The sequence below is a fragment of the Lynx canadensis genome, chromosome B1 (genome assembly GCF_007474595.2).
Source record: "Lynx canadensis isolate LIC74 chromosome B1, mLynCan4.pri.v2, whole genome shotgun sequence".
NCBI lineage: Eukaryota > Metazoa > Chordata > Mammalia > Carnivora > Felidae > Lynx > Lynx canadensis.
The window spans coordinates 136,531,092-136,553,145 of record NC_044306.2 but is presented as its reverse complement, the minus strand read 5'-3'; the positions used below and the strand labels follow the sequence as shown (position 1 = coordinate 136,553,145).

General features: G+C 41.7%; 1 protein-coding gene across 1 annotated transcript in view; it reads left to right on the top strand.

The window, feature by feature from the left end:
* Positions 1–1,713: 1,713 nt before the first annotated feature.
* The window catches only part of CDS1 (CDP-diacylglycerol synthase 1), a 70,257-nt gene continuing 49,916 nt past the window's right edge, over positions 1,714–22,054 (top strand). Inside the window, exons 1-2 of the mRNA XM_030313524.1 lie at positions 1,714–1,989; positions 19,492–19,619. Of these exons, the coding sequence (XP_030169384.1) occupies positions 1,873–1,989; positions 19,492–19,619 (245 nt within the window). The 5' untranslated portion in view covers positions 1,714–1,872. The remainder of the gene's footprint in view (positions 1,990–19,491; positions 19,620–22,054) is intronic.

The following is a 22,054-nucleotide window of genomic DNA, read 5'->3' as shown; positions in this document are numbered from 1 at the left end:
GCTGGGTAGGGTGAAGGAGCCAAAGATGGAAACTTCACTGCTGTCTTCAGCAGCCTCTGCAACCCTATGTTCTTGACAAGCACGCAGTCCTTCATTTCTGGTCCTCCAGAGAAATGGAGGACAGTTGATTAACCTAGTCACCCCATAGCTCTGTTCCTTGAAGAAAACCACACCACGTCTATCACTCAAAGGACTTTTTTCATATATTTTATTATTTTTGTTACCCCTCTCATAAGTCTGATTTCTCTATATCCTTTTGAAAATATGATGACCCAATCAGAGCTTTCAAGATTTGTTTGGTGAAACAAAATGATGTCCTTGTGCTCTGGTTTTTAATGCATTCTACTTTGACTTTTTGGTTTTGCTTCTTATTAAATTTTCAGAACAACAGCTACTTATTTTCAACATGTCAGTAATGACCTTGAGAAATTTATATTATTTATTTCTGTTAAGGATGTTTTCTTGAACGTTGTTCCGTTTGTGTGATGGCCTGTCTCCTCCCGCCCCCCCCCCCCCCCCGCCATTTGTCAGCCTGTCAGTAACAACCAGGTGGTGGATACACGTCAAGAAAACTAATCACCTTCTAACAGGATTTGGAACGGAATTAATGCGGATCTTGTGCCCTTCCTGTTCCAACTTTAGCAGCCCAAGGTCCAGGACTGCTTACAGATTAGCTGGCTGGTAACTGCGCCCCGCGGCGTTTTAGGGTCTGGGTTCTCTCTTCAGACCCTAGGCAGGGAATTTTGTTAGATCCAATATTCGAGGTCCTCGGAGACAGAGCTTGGGTTTGTGACTGAAACGGGCCAGTCCATCCTGGGACGCCCAGCGGCGTAAATGCATCTCTCAGCATCTATTTTCAAGGTGATGACACCAGGCTAGAATGCCGCGAAGTCAACGAGTCCATCCTGCCAGACAAGTTTCCGCTTCTGGACGCCTCTGAGGCTCCGACACGCCATGGTGTGCGGGGCTGATGGGACCCTGGTCATTGGAAGGCGGTAGTGCATAGTGCTGTCAATATTTACCAGGCGTCTTCGAGTTGTTCTTTCAGCCCTCCCGGTTGCTCGAAGACGAGGTCTCCAAGGTCTCAACTCCTCCCTCTTGCTAATCAGTGTGCTCGTCCCTCCTCCACCTCGCCGCCCCTCCCCTTTTCTCCAGCCCGCAGGGCTCCCACCTTTTCTCGTGGCCTCCACCTGTGTGCGTGCAGAGACCAGGGTGGAGCCGTGGCGGTCTGGGGTGGGGGGGGAGGCTGTGACGTCACCTCTCCGCCACGGAGGCGGGGCTGTGGGAACCGCAGTGCAGCGCAGAGGGGCGGAGCGGGGCGGGGCGGGGCCTGCGGCGCGTGACCTGGCTGCGGGAGGCAGGAACCGGGAGAAAAGGTGTAGGGGGGCCGGGACCAGAAGCCTCCTGAGTCCGGGGGCGGGGCGGGGAGCGCCCGGGCTGAGGCGGCTGGCGTCCGATGGAGTGCTAAAGCGGGTCACGCTTCCTCCTTCCCTCCCCGCCCCTTCTTCTCCTCCCACCTGGGCCTCTGCGTGGAGACGCGCACCTGGCAACCGGCTGCCGTGCTCCGCCGCGTCCCCGCCTCCTCCGCTCGGGCCCGGTGCCCCGAGCCCGACCCCGGCCCCCGGCGCTCGTCTCTCCGCCGGCGCCGCGCTCGCTGGAGGCGGCCTCGAGCGCTCGCTCGTTGATGCCGTTTTGGGGGTGACCCGACGCGGCGGCGGCGCCTCCATGGTGGGGGCGTGTTAGTGGCCGCGGCTCTGCCGGACGTCGAGTGCGCGGCTGCGGGGTAGCCGAGCAGCCCGTCAGTGAGACGCCGCGCGCGTTTCGGGTTTCGGGGCGCTGGAGGAGGCCGCCACGGCCGCGCGGGAGCGGGAGATGTTGGAGCTGAGGCACCGGGGAGGCTGCCCTGGCCCCGGGGGAGCGGTGGCGCCGCCACCCCGCGAGGGAGAGGCGGCCGGCGGCGACCACGAAACCGAGAGCACCAGTGACAAAGTAAGTGGAGCCGCGAGAGGCGCACACCTGCGCACGGGTTGGGTCCTGGTTTGGGCCGGGACACCTGGGAGCAAGGGTGGGGCCCGAGGAATGTGTGGGGAAGCTGCAGGCTGCCCGCTGCGCCTTCCTCCGGCCTGGCAGTATTTTCTCCTTCCTCCAGTGGGGTCGGGAACCCGGACGCCAGAGCCGGTGCGTTTCCCAGGATGGCCACGACCGCTGCCCAGGATAGCTGGATGATTCGACGTGACTACAATTTAGTTTCTTCCCGTGCCAGTTCCCCTTCGTGGCGTCTGAAGCCGACGCTGGAGTTAGCTGGAACCTGCCACCTTAGGAGGTGCAGATTTCTAGTAGCTGCCACCTAACACCTCTTCTCGATAGGGGAACAAACTTAGGAAGGACTAAAGTTAAGACGTGCACCTTCGTTTCTAACATGTCATTGGATCCTGGCGCTGGAGGCTTGGCCTGTTGAGCTCCTCCGTTAGCACTGTTTCGTTTCCTGTGCCCTTTCTCTGCATGATAGATTGGGAGGGGGGGGGTGGTGTTGGGGGTGTGTGTATCATACTCGTGACACGGTTGTAATCCTCCAGCTTCTTTAGAGTCCCAAGACAGTGCAGCTCTTCTAGTGGATTTCATTTGACCTGATATGGTAATTCATGAGGACTTTTAACTCGCATTCTATTTAAAGGTAGCAAAAGAGTCAAAGCTCAGCGTATTCCCTTAATACAGTGGTCCAAGTAGGAATTTTGGGAAAACAAAGCACTTTTATGACCTTTTAGACTAGGTGGTTTAGGAAATTGGGCCAGAGAATAGATTGCTTCCCAAAATCTGTTTAGACAATTCCATTGTATTTTAGAAGCTCAAAGCTCTTGAACTATTCCTAGAGGCATTCTTTTTTAGAAGCAAGCATCGCAGTTTAAATTACAGAAGTGAAATAAATGGATTGCCCAAGGTCAAATCAGTGGCCTTTTGGAAGTAGAAGTGTTTCCTGATACCCTTTCTTCTGGTTTGTCCTGTTGCGGAGACCCACTGGGCAGTTCTGATTTGTGGAGGGTTCCACCTGCAACTTGATGTTGGTGACATCACAGGTAGGAACATCACAGGATATCATGAAATAATAACTTTAACAGTGATTTTAGGAATGAAACCTTAGAATCAGTGGGGTGACAGATCTTTTTATTTTCTACCTTTGATAGCAGGTAGAGAGTCTGTGATAGAACGTATGTGTCAAGGAATTACACAAAATATAACAGTTTTCAGTTACTGAAGGTTGGTGTTACAAAGCTAGAAACAGTGGGCTGAGAATAGTCTGTGAAAACTGCCTTGGAAACTAGACCAAAAATAGAATTAATTAGGTTGGGATTTGTTTTGTTTTAGCACTGGTATAGTTTAGAATCAAGGAAATACCAGCTTCGCCATGTTGACTTCCTTAACCAGCATAAGCTAACAAGCTTTTAATAAAAGAAAACATGTTCAGGAAGCCATGCATAAAATAACTTTCGAATTAATTTAGTTTCTTAACACCCTAATGTATTTAAAATGGAAACTACTGTGGTTTGATTTGATCATTAGAACTGTTGTCTCTATCTATGACTGGGTTACCTTACTGCATACTCATTTATTTATAAACACTGCACTATTGGTTTTCATTAATATGTACCCAGCTGGATTTTGTTTTTTGAGAGTAGATGTTGCCATATGCAACTCATTCTGTCAAGATTCCTTAGGCAAGGATGAGCATTTTCAAACTGTCTAAAATATTGGTACACTTTTAGAGTTTATCACCAGGAACTCTTGACTGGGCAAGCCCTGAGACATTGAACTCTATCCTCTATCTGTTCTTTATTATCAGGGTGTATGCTTGAATGCACCTGTCTTTCCAGGTCAAGGGCTGTTTTAAAAACAGCTTGCACTCAGAGGCAGGTTAATATTTGGTCTATTTAAACTGTTATAGGTCTTTTCTCTGTTCAAGTTGAAGTAAAGGCAGAACTCTTGGGGAAGTAATGAAGTATTATTATATTCTGCTGTGACAGTACACCCCTAAGCCATTTGTAATGGTGTTGTTAACATGACTTTCTCATTGTTCAGGACCTGGAGACATGCTGGGAGAAAGATCTGTGCTCCAGAGAGTTAGCAAGTGAAAAAATGTGTCTTACCTGCAGGGGAGTGTTTCCAGTTGTTAAAATACTGGAGTAATACTTAAAAGATGACAAGACCGCCTCCTCAAGGAACCTCCCAGCAGACACATGAGTTAGATTTATTATAAATCTGAACAAGGCTAATTGCGAGCACAGAGGGCATAGTTGCACTCTCCGTGGGACAACTGGAAGAGCTTTAAAGAGGAGATGAGGGTTGAGCCTGGAATGAAAAGATGCCTGGGGACGCACCAGGTGTGCAAGCATTGGGGTAGGGCATTCTAGGCAGAGGGCATGAGGAAACTTTCTTGAGTCAGCGTTGCAGGCACTGAGAACTGGAAATAGTTGATGATCCTGGAACATAAACTGTGTATGTTTGGGAGGTGCAGCTGGGAGCTTGAAAGTCTTGTGAAGGAGGTTAGGCTTTATTTTATGGACTCTGGGAAGTAACTGCAGGGTTTTTGCAGAGGCATTAGCTAATCACTGCAGCAGCAGCCTGGAAAAAGCATTAGAAACAGGAGATACCTGTTGCAAAGAAGCCAGATAGGCGTTATTGCAAATGTGATAGATGTGAAATGACAGGGCTTGTAGATCTGGTAGGGGCAGGGAAATAAGGGTTGAGAGAGAAAGTATATTTTAGATAATGACTGTGGGACCTAGACTAGGGTGATCAGAGTTAAGAGTAATACAGGAAGAACCTGCTGGCAGGTACACTTTGATCCATAACTTAAGAGGCTTTAGGGGAAGAAGCAAAACTTTGGGAGTAGTTTTGCAGGTTGGGAGTTGGCATGAGTGAATTGGGTTGTGCAAGGTTCGTCATTCTCTAAAATAGAGGTGATTCGGGGCGCCTGGGTGGCTCAGTCGGTTGAGCATCCGACTTCAGCTCAGGTTATGATCTCACGGCTTGTGAGTTCGAGCCCCACGTCAGGCTCTGGGCTGACACCTCGGAGCCTGGAGCCTGCTTCGGAGTCTGTGTTTCCCTCTCTTTCTGCCCCTCCCCTGCTCATGCTCTGTCTCTGTTGCAAAAATAAATAAACATTACCAAAAAAAAATTTAAAAAAAATAAAATAGAGGTGATTCAAGGTAGTGATGGAAACTGAAATGAAAAGTTTGTGTCTGGAAATGTCAACTTTTGATTAGAATATAACAGGGGAGAAAACTGAAAACAGAACCTTGGGAGGTGCCCATGTATAGAGCAGAGTTGTATATATAGGAAGGGAACCAAGATAATGAGGTCCTGGGGGCTCAAGGAAGGATATCATCGATAGTATTTAGGAATGAAGGGGAGGCATGGAACAGAGAGTTTAGCAGAAGGTCCTAGAAGCTAGGTTTTAGGTTGAAGAATGTGAGAGGTAGAGTACTGGTGGTTATTGTTAGAAAGTGCCATTGAAGGGGCATACAGGATAGCAGTTAGAGAAGACATTCAAATGAAAATCTCCTTTTTCAGGGGCACCTGGATAACTCAGTCGGTTTAGTGTCAGACTTCAGCTAAGGTCATGATCTTGCAGTTTGTGAGTTTGAGTCCCACATCCGGCTGTCTGCTGTCAGCACAGAGCCCGCTTCAGACCCTCTGTCCCCCTCTCTCTGCCCCTCCCCTGCTTGTGCTCTCTCTCTCTCTCAAAAATAAACAAACATAAAAAAATTTTTAATTAAAAAAATCTCCTTTTTAAAAGGAGGGAAGATAGGTATTTGTATGAAAGAAGTCAAATGAGAGGCAAGATGCTGATGAGGATGGGCAGGCTTTAGAAAAAAGGAAACAGATGGGTATGAAGAATACAGATTAGAGTATCCAAGGAAAGGAAAGAAGGAATGGAGGGTGGATGCAAAAACATTTTGAAAAGCAGAAGAGAGTAGATTAAAATGTTTGATGCTTTCACTTTTCTCAGTAAAGTAGGGTCTGAGAACCATATAGCTTCAAGGGATTTTAGAAACAATTTAGTTCAACCCAATCTATATATACATAATATACTTATAATATAGATAATAAACTTGCTCTAGAGTGTGGTTGTTATTGCCCAGAATAACCTGGAGCAAGCAGCAGAGCTGGAACTAGAAGTCCTTGCTGACTAGGACCTGTTGGGAGTTTATTTTAGAGAGTATGATATGAAACGACCAAGAGGCAACCAATAGAATTATCACCAGTGAAGATTCAGTTGAGGGGCACCTGGGTGATCCAGTCAGTTAAGTGTCCAACTTCGGCCCAGGTCAAGAGGTTGGTGAATTTGAGCCCTGCATGGAACTCTGCTAACAGCTCAGAGCCTGGAGCCAGCTTTGGATTCTGTGTCTCCCTCTCTCTCTGCCCCTGCCTTGCTCGTACTCTCTCTTTCTCTCTCTCAAAAATGAAAAACATTAAAAAAGTTCTATAAAAAGATGATTCAGTTGAACTAAAATAACACAAATTTGTTATTTGTACCAAATTAGCATAGTTCTTAAGTCAGTAGTAGTAATAGCCATAATAGTTGATACTTGTAGACTGGTTTAGAGTTCACAGAGTACTTTTACATTATTGAGGAGGAAGACTTTCCTCTGACCTTCAGGGTCCTTCTAGCTGGACTAAGAATCAAATTGACACAAGACAGATTAGTAGGAGGAGCACCTGGGTGGCTCAGTTGGTGACACATCGGACTATGGCTCAGGTCATGATCTCACGATTCATGGGGTTGAGCCCTGCATTCCTCTATGCACTGATAGTGTGGAGCCTTCTTGGGATTCTCTCTCCCTCTCTCTTTCTGTCCCTCCCCTGCTTGCATGCTAACCCTTTCATAAATAAATAAATAAATCTTAAAAAAAAGGTTAATGGGAGAAAATAAAATTTAATTTTATATGTCCAGGGAAGCAAGACAGACATGGAAATTCCAAAGACAGGCAACATGAGGTATGTAAGGAGAAGGGGGTGTATAAGGAGAAAGAGGGTAGGGATCTGGAGTTTCAGAGGGAAGAAATACAGTTCACAGGAGGATGAAGAAAAGCAAATGTTGGCAAACAAATGTTTGCTGGGCCTCTGAGAAACAATAGGACATGGAGGACTTTGATCAAACAGGCCTTGCTTGGCTCCTCTGTGTCATACCTAGTTCATAGTATAATGTAGCTATCTATGGTGATAGCTCTCTACCTGGAGCAGGGCTTCCTTCTATCTAAATTCTTTTTAGGCAGTTGGAGTGGGGGGAGGCAAAGAACTTTTTCTGAATCTGCTGGGTTTTGATTGCTTTTAATTCAAAATAATCTTCCTGCCAAAGTGGCTCATCTTGGGGCTGCCTGCTCTTGGCCCCTATAACGTCTTACCTTACTTGCACCTCACAACAGTTATATATGCATTAGGAGTAGCCCCCATTCAATAGCTGAGAATAAGAAAGGCACTGAGTGTGATTTCAGCCTGGGAATGCCAGGTCAGGAATGCCCACGGAATGAGCAAATCATCGAGGCCAGATTGAAGTGGCTGACCACACGTTAGGGTAGGCAGGGAAGTGGACTGAAGACCAAAGTAGGTTATTGAAGCTCTGGATGGATTGAGAGGGATTGAGCAGTTGGAAGTCAAGCTAAGAGCTGATTTCCTAGACCAAAGTGAGAGAGAGGAGTGCACATGGAAGTCATGGCTAGTAAAGAGGGGCACATGTGGAATAGAGGGCTGGGGGACAAGGTAGGGCTGCTACCTTGGTACAGATTTTGGTTTGTGAGGTTGAGGGTGAAACGATCTGGTCAGTTAATTTCTGTCCTTCCCTATTTCAGATGTTTATAGTTTCTTTCATAAACAACTATAGTTGTTGTTTTTTTTTTTTTTTTTTAATTTTTAGTTTTGGAACTTGTGTTTCTATAAATTCATCATTTTGCCACACTTCATGATGGGTTTGTCTTAGGATCACCTGTAGGTGTAATAAACATTTTTTCTTTTTCTTTTTTTTTCATTTATTTATTTTTGGGACATAGAGACAGAGCATGAACGGGGGAGGGGCAGAGAGAGAGAGGGAGACACAGAATCGGAAACAGGCTCCAGGCTCCGAGCCATCAGCCCAGAGCCTGACGCGGGGCTCGAACTCACAGACCGCGAGATCGTGACCTGGCTGAAGTCGGCCGCTTAACCGACTGCGCCACCCAGGCGCCCCTCTTTTTTTTTTCATTTAAATCTAGGCTGTTAATAAATACTAGTATTTAGATCTAGACATGTAGAATACTGTTGAGATTGATACTCCCCAGTTGTTGATCAATTATTAGTCAGTATTACCACCTAAATAATTGCTCATGGTTCTATTATCATTTGCAGCATATTCGTTTTATTTAACAACATATTTTGAATGCAGGCTTCCCAAATATTACCAACCTACGAATTGATAAGACTAAGACAAAGGTGAGTTTATGGGTTCCCATGTTGAGGGAGAACAGCACCTGAACAGAGCTTTGACAGAGTCATGGAGTGGGAAAGGTAAGGTTGGATTTTAGTGAGAATCGGAAGTTTGGCTTAATGCAGGTCTTTCAATGCAAGGACTTGTTTGGGACTGGGTAAAGATCACAAATAACAGTTTGGGGTTGTTGGCAGTAGCCACACAAGGATTTTAAGGCAAGGGTTCAAAGAATCTTAGGAAGAAACTTGTTGATGCTTCCCATTAAAGAGTTAATGTGTCTTTCAGAAGGTCTTTTGGTGAACAGTGAACTGTAGATCAAGTGTCAGGAATAGTAAAGTTTTGCTAATGTAGACACATTTTATTTTATTTTATTTTATTTTATTTTATTTTATTTTATTTTATTTTATTTTATTTTATTTATTTATTTATTTATTTATTTATTTTTAACGTTTATTTAATTTTGAGACAGAGAGAGAGCATGAACAGGGGAGGGTCAGAGAGAGGGAGACACAGAATCCGAAACAGGCTCCAGGCTCTGAGCTGTCAGCACAGAGCCCGACTCGGGGCTCAAACTCACGGACCGCGAGATCATGACCTGGGCCGAAGTCGGCTGCTCAACCAACTGAGCCACCCAGGCGCCCGGACAGTCACATTTTAAAGTCATGTTAATGTAGGTAGTAAACTATGTGGAGGTGAGGGCGGGTAGTTTGTTCTCATACCTTTAAATGATGTGTTCTATTCTTGGGACATCCCATATGAGTTTTTCCTTATTGTTTGTGATCTTGACTTTCAACAGTTTATTTTCTTAATATTTTGAGAAATTTTACCATAGGATGTCCTCAGCTATATCAGGCTTTGGATGTGTACTGCAGTGGACTTTTTGAGGCAAACAATATTTTGTTTGACACAGATGTCCTAGGGAAATGTAGCACAATTTAAAGTAATACTCTGGAAAATTATCTCCTAGAGAAAAATTAGGATGTATACATGTAAAGTATGATTATCCTTCATGTTTATATATGTGCATTTTTGTAAAGCAGACTTTCCTCTGTTTCTTCATGGATAGCACAGCTAAATACAAAGGTTTTTTTCTGCTTGTTTTTCTTTAACTGTTTTGTGGTTGGGAATGTCTTTTTTAAAAAATACAGGTTTTGGGGCGCCTGGGTGGCGCAGTCGGTTAAGCGTCCGACTTCAGCCAGGTCACGATCTCGCAGTCCGTGAGTTCGAGCCCTGCGTCAGGCTCTGGGCTGATGGCTCAGAGCCTGGAGCCTGTTTCCGATTCTGTGTCTCCCTCTCTCTCTGCCCCTCCCCCGTTCATGCTCTGTCTCTCTCTGTCCCAAAAATAAATAAACGTTGAAAAAAAAAATACAGGTTTTGATTTAGTATAAGGAAAGTATGTCACTTAAGAATTTGTATACAGATGTATTTTGTGAGGCTTGGCTTCCTTCTGTGCATTTAGTAAATACTTGTTGGATGCCTGTTCGGGGTTCTGATTAAATGTCACCTTTTTTGTGGCTCTTTGTACCTTTGAAAAAGGGGTGAGGCCAGGATTTGTCTGTTGCTCAACAACTAATTGTAGAATATACTGATTTCTTGGACTGTGGACTTCAATTGTATGGAATAAAGGTAGTAAAGTAATCATAGTTTGCAAAATACTCACTTGTACATAATGCCAATTTCAATCTCTTAACAATTGTGTAGATGAGGGAAATAGCCTTGAGCAAAGCTAAATTCCTTTCCCAAGGTCACACAGTGTTAAGACCTAGGATTTACCCTAATTTTCTGTCTAAAAAAACATAAAGGAGAAATTAGGTATGTGGTCCTAAATTTAAAAATTAATTAAAATATTTACTTAGGAACTTTTTTACTCTTACTACTTTCTGTGATTTTTGAACTAATTTGGCCTTTCTGAATTTGGTTAGACTCTTTTAGCTCAAAATCTATAATTCTGTGATTTTACTCCAGCACCTAGATTTAACTCACACAAAATAGTTTTTAGTGTTTCCTCACTTATTTTGTGATTGATTAGGAGAAGAAATCATTTGTTTTTATTTTATAGCTGTTTACACTTTGATTCATTTAGTTGGGAAATGTTTCAGAACCTATTTCATGAGAATGACATCACATTTTGAGTGACTCCAGAAAAGGAACTAATTTCATTAGCAATCCATTGGTTGTTGGTCACATGCCAAGTTTAGTTATTTTTCTAAGCATTTACTAATTTTCTTATCCACGGGGAGAGGTCAAAGTTGTTTTTCATGTCATGTCATCGAATGTTTGTTTGCTTAAGACTCAGAACTATCAGCGTTGTGAACTTTCTTTTAAATATAAAATTGAAATGCACCGAAAGGGAGAAACAAGAGTCCAGTCCAATGTGAGGAGCTCCTAGCTTTAGAAATTTCAAGTTCCTTTTTGCTAATGTGGTGGTTAGGGAACCAGCGATACTTTTCTGTTCCTGGCTATGCTTGCAATTCCCTTTATTTGCCAGGATCCATGGCCAGCTGTTTAAGAGCTTTATGTAGGTCTGATGAAGCCAATCTGACTTCTTCATCTGTCTGGCCCAGGTGGGACCAAACCTTGGCAATTAAGATTGGGCTCAATGCCATGTTTCTATTCCAAGCAGGTTATTTGAAGACAGTGTGGTGCTGTGGGGCAGCAAATGTTTATTAAGCCTACCGGGGGCTTAACGTTTTACCTTGAAATGCAGAAATCCAGATCTGGAAAACAAAATTGGACTCCTGTCTTTCAGGGTTTTGGTTTTTATTTTCTTTTCACCTACTTACTGTGTTTGTACATGAACTGTTTCTGTGTTGTCTTTGAACAACTCTGGGACACCATTCATGTAGGGCTTAATGTAGATGGTGTCCCCTGGAATTCTACAGGTGGTGGTACTACTTATAAAATTGTTATAAATAAATATAGTATCGGTACAAAAGTATCATGATACAAGGAACCCCTTAGGCACATGGCTAATCATACCTTGAATTTTGTATTCAATATTTTCTTCTCTTGATAGGTTTATAAGATATTTGTATCCCCAGTGTATTGTTTAGTTTTGAATTTTTTCCTAGCTTTTTATTATAAAAGTGTCTAATAATGTAGAAAAGTTAAAAGGCTAGTATGGTGATCATCCATATAGTCAGCACTTAGATTTAACAACTGTTAAGATTTTTGACAGATTTGCTTTATCTTGCCATATATGCAAATATTTTGTTAATGAACCATTTGAAAATAAACTGCAGACCTCATGGCCCTTCACTCCTGATACTAAATCATGCATCTCTTAAAGACATTCTCCTTTGTAACCACAATACCATTATCATATCTAAAAAAATTAATAACTTTCTTGACTAAAAGGGATCCATATTCATATTTTCCCTTTTGGTGCCAAAATGTCTATTGAAGATTCCCCTCTTCCTTCCCCCCTCAAACCAGGATCCAGTCAAGGTTCACATATTGTAGAAAATATCCAAGGACAGGTTTAATCACTCTTAGTGCATATACTTGTTTTTCCCTCCAAAAGGCAAGAAGAGCTGTAAGCATTATTTTTCTTAGCCATGAAAGAGTGATGTCCCTTTGGAGAGCTCAGCACTACTATATGATCTCAGATAAAATGCAAATTTGTGGTGACAGTAATATTCCACATTTGAATAAAACTCCTCAGATTTCTAAGTTATTTTGTATTATCCCATGGATTTCATCTTCAGGGATCTTTATTCCTAATTTGGAATTTAACACTCATATAACTGAAACCATAAGATCTAGTACAATTTTAATGTATAATAGAGTTGGGTGTCATTGGGGAAAAATCAGAATAAGCCAAAAATTTAGCAAACACTTAAAACAGGCCTGGAAACTAGATCAGATTTGAATATTGTAGGTAGCATTATAGGACTGGCAAAATATAGAGTAACGGTACTGCAGATTGGGAGAATCAGCTTGATTCCGTTTGGAGGTAGAGATGACTGGTCACCATTTACTCAGGACACACTCGCTGAGCTCCTGGTTACAGGCATGGCAGTGGCGGACAAGACTCTGGTGGGCGAACCCGAAACCTAACTGCGTCCTGTAAACTGTGGCAGAGCTAGGCTGCCTGAGGGACATGCAGGAGCTACACCACTGCTCTGAGGGGCTATGAATTTAGTTGTTGGTTGCTGCTCTGCCAAATCACCACAAGTCTATCTTCCAGTTTCGGACATGAGAAGTTCAAGGTGGGTCTCCCTAGGCCCAAATTGAGGCATTGGCAGGGCTGTGTTCCTTCTGGAGGCTCTAGGGGAAAATCTGTTTCCCTGCCTTTTCTAGCTTCTAGAGGCTGCCTGCATGCCTTGGCTCATGGTCTCTTCCTCTGTCTTCAAAGTCAGCATCACTGAGACCTCTTGTTTCTGTCATCACATCTCTGACTCTCCTCTCTTGCTTCTAAGGAACCTTGTGATTATATGAAACTCACCTGAATAATCCAGGCTAATCTCCCCATCTCAAGGTCAGCTGAGTAGTGAACTTAGTTCTGTTACTTTAATTCACCTTTGCATTGTGACATATTCACAGGTTCCTCAAGACATGGACATACTTGGGCACCCTTATTAGGCTTTTGATAGGCTCCCTGAAGAAAGGTTTTCTAGAAGTGATATCAAAGCTGAGACCTTTGGGATAAACAGACACTAGCCAGCAAAGCCAGGCTCAGAGGAGGGAAGCACGTTACAAGAGCAAAATGTCATGAGAATAAAACTGTGCATTCTGGTCATGCAGGAAGTTCAGTTCTGCAGAGCATGAAGTGGCATGGTGGGCATGCCGAGAGCCCTGGCTGGAGAATACGAGGCGGTTGGATCTGAGCAGTGGGAATTTCCTGGAAGATTTTAAATGGATGATTGACATAATCAGATTTGCCTTTTACTAAGGCATTTTATGTGCTGCTGATGCACATTGGGTTTTTTCTGATCCCAGCATTGGCATGCACTAAATAGTGTAACACCTGATCAGAATAGTATGGCTGTGCATTGGAGCATACAATCACCTTTTTCTTTCAGTGGGGGATTAGAACAGGGCTGCAAAGATTTGGAGGACCAGTCTTTTCCTTTTCAATTCAAAATTAGAAAAGGCAAAGAGGCTTTATCGATCATAATAAGTGCAGGATAGGACCATAGAGCTGATCACTGAGATAATCAGATTTTTGTAGAATATAAAGTCCTCTGACTGTTCATCTTCGTCACAGAGGTCTTGAAGACCCCGGTACCCCACTCTTAGTACACAATACTGATGACTCACTAGGAAATAAGTTGATTTAGTCTCCCTCCCAAGCACAGATAGAGGCAATTTTGTCCAGTGTTCACTTCTTGTCCTGGGAGAAAGCAAAGGAAATCCGTGTGTTTATGGACAAATGGAGGAACGGAGAGAAAATGCTGAAATCAGGAATATAACCTAATGTTATTTCAAGTAAAAACTGTTCAGCTTCAAGATTTTTAAAAGGCCTCCTCCTTTTATGCACAGAGACCTCTGTGTCCTTTTGCTTGGTTGCAGTTTTAATGCTAACTAGTACAGGGATCACCATGAACCTCAAGGGACCAATAGTGGAGAAGCTGACCCTGACTGATTCACTTTTTAGGGGATCTGATATAAAAAGGTTGGAAGCTTTGAGTGATTTAATACATTATCCTTTGTTGAATTCTAAACTGCTTACTTACCTTCATTAGTTTAGAGACTTTGGAACCATGATCTTGAGTAGACTGGAGCCCATTCTCTTGTTCCTGTCTTTTCAGTCCCCAGTATTGGGAAGTACCTCAGTTCTCTTTCCCTGACTACTGATTCACCTGTGGTCTACAGGAGTCATCATGATCTATAAATGACATACACTAAACCATACTGACACTGCAACATTTTGTAAGTTTTGACATACGCGTGTATCTGTGAATTCATCACTATAATCAAGATTATAAACATATCCATCACCACCAAAAGTTTACTTCTGCCCTTTTGTGATTCCCCCCTCACCTCCAGGTAACTACTTTGCTGCTTTCTAGCACTTCAGATGAGTTTGTATTTTCTAAAATGTTTGTATAAATTGAATTCTATGCATATGTGTATGCATATAAACATATGTATGTACATTTTTATCTGGCTTTTTTACTCAGTGTAAATTATTTTGATAGTCACCCATATTATTCCTTTGTATGATATAGCCCAACCTGTTCTTTTCCCTCTTGGACATTTGAGTTATTTCCAGTTTGGAAATATTACAAATCAAGATGCTGTGAACATCTGATGTACAGTCTTTGTGTGGATATATACTTTCATTCCTCTTGGGCAGATGCCTAGGAGTGGAATGACTGCATCATGTGATGGATGTATATTTAACTTTTTAAGAAACTGTCAAACTATTTTACAAAGTGGTTTTACCATTTTACATTCTTGCCAGCAGTGCATGAGAGTTTCAGTTTCTCCACATTTTCTCCATCAGTTTCGTATTGTTTTTAAATTTAGCCATGCTCATAGATGCATAGTAGTGTTGTATGTGGTTTTCACTTGCATTTCCCTAATAACTAATGATGTTGAACATTTTTTTCATTCTTATTTGCCATCTGTATATTGCCTTTGGTGTATTGGCTATTCAGATATTTTGCCCATGTATTTTGAGTGGATTTTTTAAAATTAAATTTTGAATTATTTATATATTCTGGATGCAAGACTTTTACTAGATAATGTGATTTGCAAATATCTTTTTCTAGTCTATGGCTTGTTTTCTTGCTCACCTAGTAGTGTCTTTTGAAAAGCAGGAAGTTTTAATTTTGTTGAAGTTCTGTTTGTCAATTTTATCCTTTATAGATCACACTTTCATTGTTATATTTAAGAAATCTTTGCCTAACCCAAGTTCTCAAAGATATGTACGTTTTATAGTTTTATGTAAATGTCTGTGATCTATTTTGAATTAATTTTTGTAAGTGATATGAGATATAAAGCAAAGTTCTGTTCCCTTTTTAACATATGGATATACAGTTGTTCTAGCATCATATTGAATTACCTTTCAACTTTGTTGAAAATCAGTTGACTGTATGTGTGGATTTATTTCTGGACTCCTTATTCTGTTCCATTGATCATTTTTTCTATTATGCCTGTACAACAGCTTGGTTACAGCTTTATAATAACTCTTAAAGTAAGCCTTTCAACTTTGTTGTTTTTCCATGCTGCTTAGGCTCTTCTAGGTCTTTTGCCTTTTCATGTAAATCTTAGAATCAGCCTGTACATGTCTACAAAGAAAAAAATGCCTATTGAGATGTTTATTGGGATTGCACTGAATCTGTGGATCAACTTGGGGGAGAATTGTCCTTTTAATTTCCCTCCTGTGTGGTTTCAAATCCAAGCTATATTGCTTAGAGCTGTGTAAACATGGGCACTTAACCTTTTGGATCCTAAATTTTTTCACCTAGAAAATGGAAATGATTATGTACCTACCTCTGTGGTAATGTGAGGGCTGTTAAATAAGTCCATATTTTTAAAGTGTTTTGCTCATATACTTTTACCGTAGGAATTGGATTTACAGGATAATAAACTTATTTCTTTGACTTTTATCCATCATTTCTCAGACATATTTTCTTTTTAAAAAAATTTTTTTTTCTTAACGTTTATTTATTTTTGAGACAGGGAGAGACAGAGCATGAACAGGGAGGGTCAGAGAGAGGGAGACACAGAATCTGAAGCAGGCTCCAGGCTCTGAGCTGTCAGCACAGAGCCCGACGTGGGGCTAGAACTCACAGACCGCGAGATCATGACCTGAGCCGAAGTTGGCCACTTAACCCACTGAGCCACCCAGACGCCCCTCTCAGACATATTTTCATTAACATTTAATATTTGGAAAATAGTAGTTCTGCATAGTCCGAAGCCTTCATTTTATGTAAATAAGTGCAATGAGGTCTCAAGCAAGGTAACTTGGCCAAAACTACTCAACTACCAAGAACAGATGAGAACTTATTTTAATCTTAAATGTTAGCATGAGTTGACAGACTCAATTCATTCAACACATATTCATGTAGTGTTTCATAAAAGCCAGCTACTGGGCAAGTTCCTTTGCTGACCTCTTAGGATTTGAGAGTGAGGCCAGTGAATGGTATTTCCTCTTCTCACAAAGCCTGTGGACTACTGGAAAATAAAGACAAGCAAACAAATAGTTTTGATGTCAACTAATATGTAAAAATTAGAGGAACTGTGGAAGCACAGTTAAAGCACAGCTAACCTGGAGCTGGAGGTGAGCAAAGACGTTTTCAAAGGAAATAACCTGGAAGCTGAGGTCACAGGCTGAGGGGACAGTAGCTAGATGTGGAGATGGGAACTGGGATGAGAGCAAGAGAGAAAGTGTGCAGTTTGTACTTTGTACATAGAACAAACATCTGCATTCAAGAGAGTATGGCACTGTGGAAACTGGGGAGTCACCAAAGAGGGGCTGGAAGAGCAGGGTCTCATCATGAAGAACAGTAAAAGCAATGCTAAGTAGTTTGGCTTTGTCCTGGTGGCCTCAGGCTGCAGAGTGGTAAAATCAGATTTGCAATTTAGAAAGATTATTTTTATGTTAAAATGAATTTGAGAGGCAGGATAGAGGGCAGGGGGATGAGCTATGTGAGAGGGGATGATGTTCAGCAAGGACAGAGCAGTGGGTGAGGATGGAGATGGGGAAAGATGAGTGACGGGCTTGCTCCTAACTGAATGGGTTTCCAATATTTGAGTAACATAGCTCTAAAATATCATTATTTTGGAATCATCTTTCATTCTTTAGTTATTAGAATAGAATCGAAAAAGCCTAGTTAAATCTTCAGAGTTTCATTTTGAGTTTCTTTAAGGTATATAAAATAGAAATCAGAAGCTTAATTAATAAAAATAAAAGCAGGGCAGCTATCTTGAGAGTGGGGGGGGGGCAGTTGTGGCGCATCACCATTATTGCCAAGTAGACTTTAAGGTAGCTTGCTGAGAGCTTTGTGTTTGGAAGAGCACAGTTTGAGTTCTAGTCCAATGCTTTTAATTTACGAGGAAACCAAAGGCTGCATTTCTTGTATTTTCTTTCTTTAATTTTTAAAATGTTTTTTACATTTATTTTTGAGAGAGAGAGAGAGAGACAAAGCATGAACAGGGGAGGGGCAGGGAGAGATGGAAACACAGAATCCAAAGTAGGTTCCAGGCTCTGAGCTGTCAGCATAGAGCCCTACATGGGGCTTGAACTCGTGAACTGTAGGATCATGACCTGAGCTGAAGTTGGCTGCTTAACCGACTGAGCCACCCAAGTGCCCCCAAAGGCTGAGTTTCTTAACCTAAGGGTCAAGTGATTTGCCTTTCATCACAGTAATAGAGTAGAGGTGGAATTAGTGCTGGCAACTTCTGATTCCTAGTCTAGTGCTGTTTTACAACATGGTGATGTTGTCTTAGGGAGCCAGGTCCATTAATCACCACCTCTACCACCACTCATACCACACCTACAACACTCTGGGTTATTGAAGTTTAAAAAAAAGGGTGGTAGGGAAATGGAAAAGAGAAGTGATGTGTTCCATCATTCTAGATGTCAAGGACCTGCTGGCTTGTCAGACTGCCAGCAGTGCCCTGACATTTTCAGGGGTTGTTCTGTCTGGTGGGTTATAGTCGTCAACATCTCTCTATGTTTAAGCTGCTTTGAGGACAACTGACTCAGTGTCGCAGTGGGAATTCAGCATGTCTATTTCATTTGTTATTTTTGGTATGATGACACATTTAATTTAATAATTGTTTAATAAGAAAGTTATAGTTAGTAAACAAGAAGTTTATTATTGCTTTACAAAACCTGTGAAAGTGTTCTCCTGAGGCTAAAATTTTATTTGGTAAGTTACTTAATGAGGAATTGAAAGACTTGATTCAATCATAATAATAGCTTCCTACTTCTTTGACTTTACTGAGTCCTTGGTGTTATATTAAATGCTTCCATTATTTGGATGAAGAAACCGGTAAAAGGGGTGATGACATTTACCAAAACTTGGTTGCTAGTAAGGGCTCAGTTCGGTTTGAGATTCTGGAACATTCTGAATTCCTAGGCACTCATTCCTTGGATCACTTCTGGCCCAAGGTTCTGCTCAGTGTTCTTTCTGCTTATATTCACCTGTAAATATTCCCTTTCCTCCAGCCCAGTTCAGCACCTTTGCCTCAGTTTCACCCTCTGTAAACCACTCTCCCAAAGCGCATGTATGTGTAGCACTCTTTACTCGAGGTTGCTGGGGGTGGAGGGTGGTGGGTGTGGGAGAGGGGAGGACATAGGGGTGGAGACACGTTAGAGCTGAATGAACAACTTTAAAACAATGTTTGATAGATCTGTTCTTAAAATTCCTTGGTCACTCAAACCCTGGAAATTCCACAGTGACCACCTTTGTCAAAGGCTAGAGCATATACACACAGCTCCTGTACATGTGTTCTTAAAGGTCAGTTTGCATTTTAAATAACTTTATAAAAAATATTACCATCAAATAAAAGGCTTTTGATCATAGTTTATGTATCCATAAAACAGGTTATACTGTCTGTTTGACCTGCTTCACTGAGGTTGTCTCTTGAGGATCTAATAAAAATGAAGGAAGTGAAAATGGTATATATGCATATATATGTGTGTGTGTGTGTGTGTGTGTGTGTGTGTGTGTGTGTGTGTATATGCACGCCAGTGTAAGACACTCTTTTGTTGATGGCTTTGATTGTAATCAAAAGGAAACTGCAGTTGGTCGGAATTAACATGTTCTCTCAGTTAAGTAGCAAAACAACCAACGTTTGACTCTTGTTGGTAGGTTTCTGATTTAAATAATATAGGAGCTTCTATTTGTGTCTTTTGGTTAAATTAATCCTTTATATTGATAGATTTTAGCAAAGATGATCAAACTTTCTAACAGGAAGTACAATAGTGCTTGGTTATTCAAAGTTCTTTTTTTTGTTTCAAGTTATGTAACTGAGATTTGACACACTGAGTAATAAGTTAAGTACCTTGGCAAGCATGTACTCTTTTCGTTTTTCAATTTTGCAAAGTGATTTTCCTTTTTCTTTAATTTTAGGAAACAGATATTGATGATAGATATGGAGATTTGGATTCCAGAACCGATTCTGATATTCCAGAAATTCCACCATCCTCAGATAGAACCCCTGAGATCCTCAAGAAAGCTCTGTCTGGTTTATCTTCCAGGTATGATTAGGTGAAGATGACTATAATGGGTGCTCAGGAGAAGTTGTACGGTTATGCTGGTTGATGTAATAAATCTCACTTTTTCACAGTTTTGGAACTGTGAAAGAGAGGGCTTATACTTTTTCACCAAATATGCGGCATGGTACTAAATGCTTGATGTATATTCTTTCATTTAATCCTTACAGTCCTGTGAAGTGTGAGAAACCCAAATCTCAGAGGTCAACTGATGAAGGTTACAGAGCTAGGAAGGTGTAGACCCGAGACTCTTGTCCTAGTTTTGTCAGATTGCTCAAGCCGCTGATCCATTTACTACATCAGGTAGCCTTTCCTGGTATTGGAACGTCTAATAAAGAAAATTCCATATTCTCTGTTCCCTGTTTTTCAAATGCCAGACATAAATAGGTCATTCTTTTTCTTTTACTGAGCTTAAATTATCACCCCAAACTCCACAACCCTTTTATCATTTTATGTTTGCTATATTTTTTAATGTTTGATCACCATCAAGATTCAGCAACTTTTATATTGCCCTCCATTGTATACTTTAGTAATATGAATTATAAAAGTTACAAAAGCAAAATAAATGTAAGCTTTATCAAGATTAATGTGTGAAATCTTAAATGTTGGTATAGAACAGTGTTTTTCCAGCTTTTTGATTGTGACACACAGTAAAAGACATATTTTACACCACATCCCAAGAGACACAGAAATGTATATATTTTTTTTTTTCAACGTTTATTTATTTTTGGGACAGAGAGAGACAGAGCATGAACGGGGGAGGGGCAGAGAGAGAGGGAGACACAGAATCGGAAACAGGCTCCAGGCTCTGAGCCATCAGCCCAGAGCCTGACGCGGGGCTCGAACTCGCGGACCGCGAGATCGTGACCTGGCTGAAGTCGGACGCCCAACCGACTGCGCCACCCAGGCGCCCCAGAAATGTATATTTTAACTGTTGCAAAATGTTATGAAGCAATTCTTGCTATTGTGTGTGATACTCTCTGATTTCTTTTGATACTGTTCTATATTATGGAACAAAACGGCTAGTTGTGACTTACTAAATTGGTTTTACTACCAGTAGGTCATAACAAAAAACACTGGTTAGTCATATCTAATAAATGTAATACAAATTTTTCTGTTTTTTAATTTCTAAGAGATAACCATATTAGAATAAATTGATTCAAACAGAAATTTTCATATTTTTTAACCAATAGAATAACTTTTTGCTGTCCATTATTGAAAACATGATTATTATTTTTATAGTTCTTGATCCTAGTTTTTCTGACCTCATTCACACATATACATTTTCTTTAAAATCTTATCAGGTCTATTTCAACTCTGAAATTTTTTTTTAAAAGCTTTTTAACGTTTGTTTATATTTGAGAAACAGAGCGTAAGTAGGGGAAGGGTGGAGAGAGAGGGAGACACAGAATCCAAACGAGGCTCTGAGCTCTGAGCTGTCAGCACAGAGCCCGATGCGGGGCTGGAACCCACAAACCATGAGATCATGACATGACCCTGGACGCTTAACTGACTGAACCACCCAGGCGCCCCTGAAATTTTTTTATACTGATGTTATATAAAAATGATGCTGGGACGCCTGGGTGGCTCAATCAGGTTTAGCATCTGACTCTTGATTTCAGCTCAGGTCATGATCCCAGGGTTATTGAATTGATCCCCATGCCAGGCTCTGCACTGAGCATGGAGCCTGCTTAAGATTCTTAAGATATTCTCTCTCTCTCTTGGGGTGCCTGGGTGGCTCAGTCAGTTAAGTATCTGACTTCCGCTCAGGTCATGATCTCACGGTTTGTGGGTTTGAGCCCTGCATCCAGCTCTGTGCTGACAGCTCGGAGCCTAGAGCCTGCTTTGGATTCTGTGTCTCCCTCTCTCTCTGCCCCTCCCATGCTCATGCTCTGTCTCTCAATAGTGAATAAATGTTAAAAAAAAAAAAAAAAAAAAGATATTCTCTCTCTCTCTTTCCTGCCTCCTCTGTCCCCCCCTTTGTCCCTCTCCCCCACTTGTTCTCTCTTACTTTCTCTAAAAAATGAAAAAAATACCTCTGAAGAATGATTTCTTTAGTGTGTCATTTATATTAGATTTTTCCTTAATGATGAAGGGTTTTTCCCTAGTGTAAAGTAACAATAGCAAATAATAGCAGCTGCTATTTCTTGAGCATATGCTCTGTGCTAGGCACTACTCCAAGCACTTTACACATACTGACTATTCTCACAGCAACCCTGTAACAGGTTCAGTTATATAGACCTATTTTATAAATGAGGAAATTGAGGCACAGAAATGTTATATGTCAAGGATCATGCAGTCAGTAAGTGATAGAACCACATTATGAACCTAGGTATTGTGTTCTGTTTATGAAACAATTGGTTTTGGGGCACCTGGGTGGCTCAGTCGGTTGAGCGTCTGACTTCGGCTCAGGTCACGAT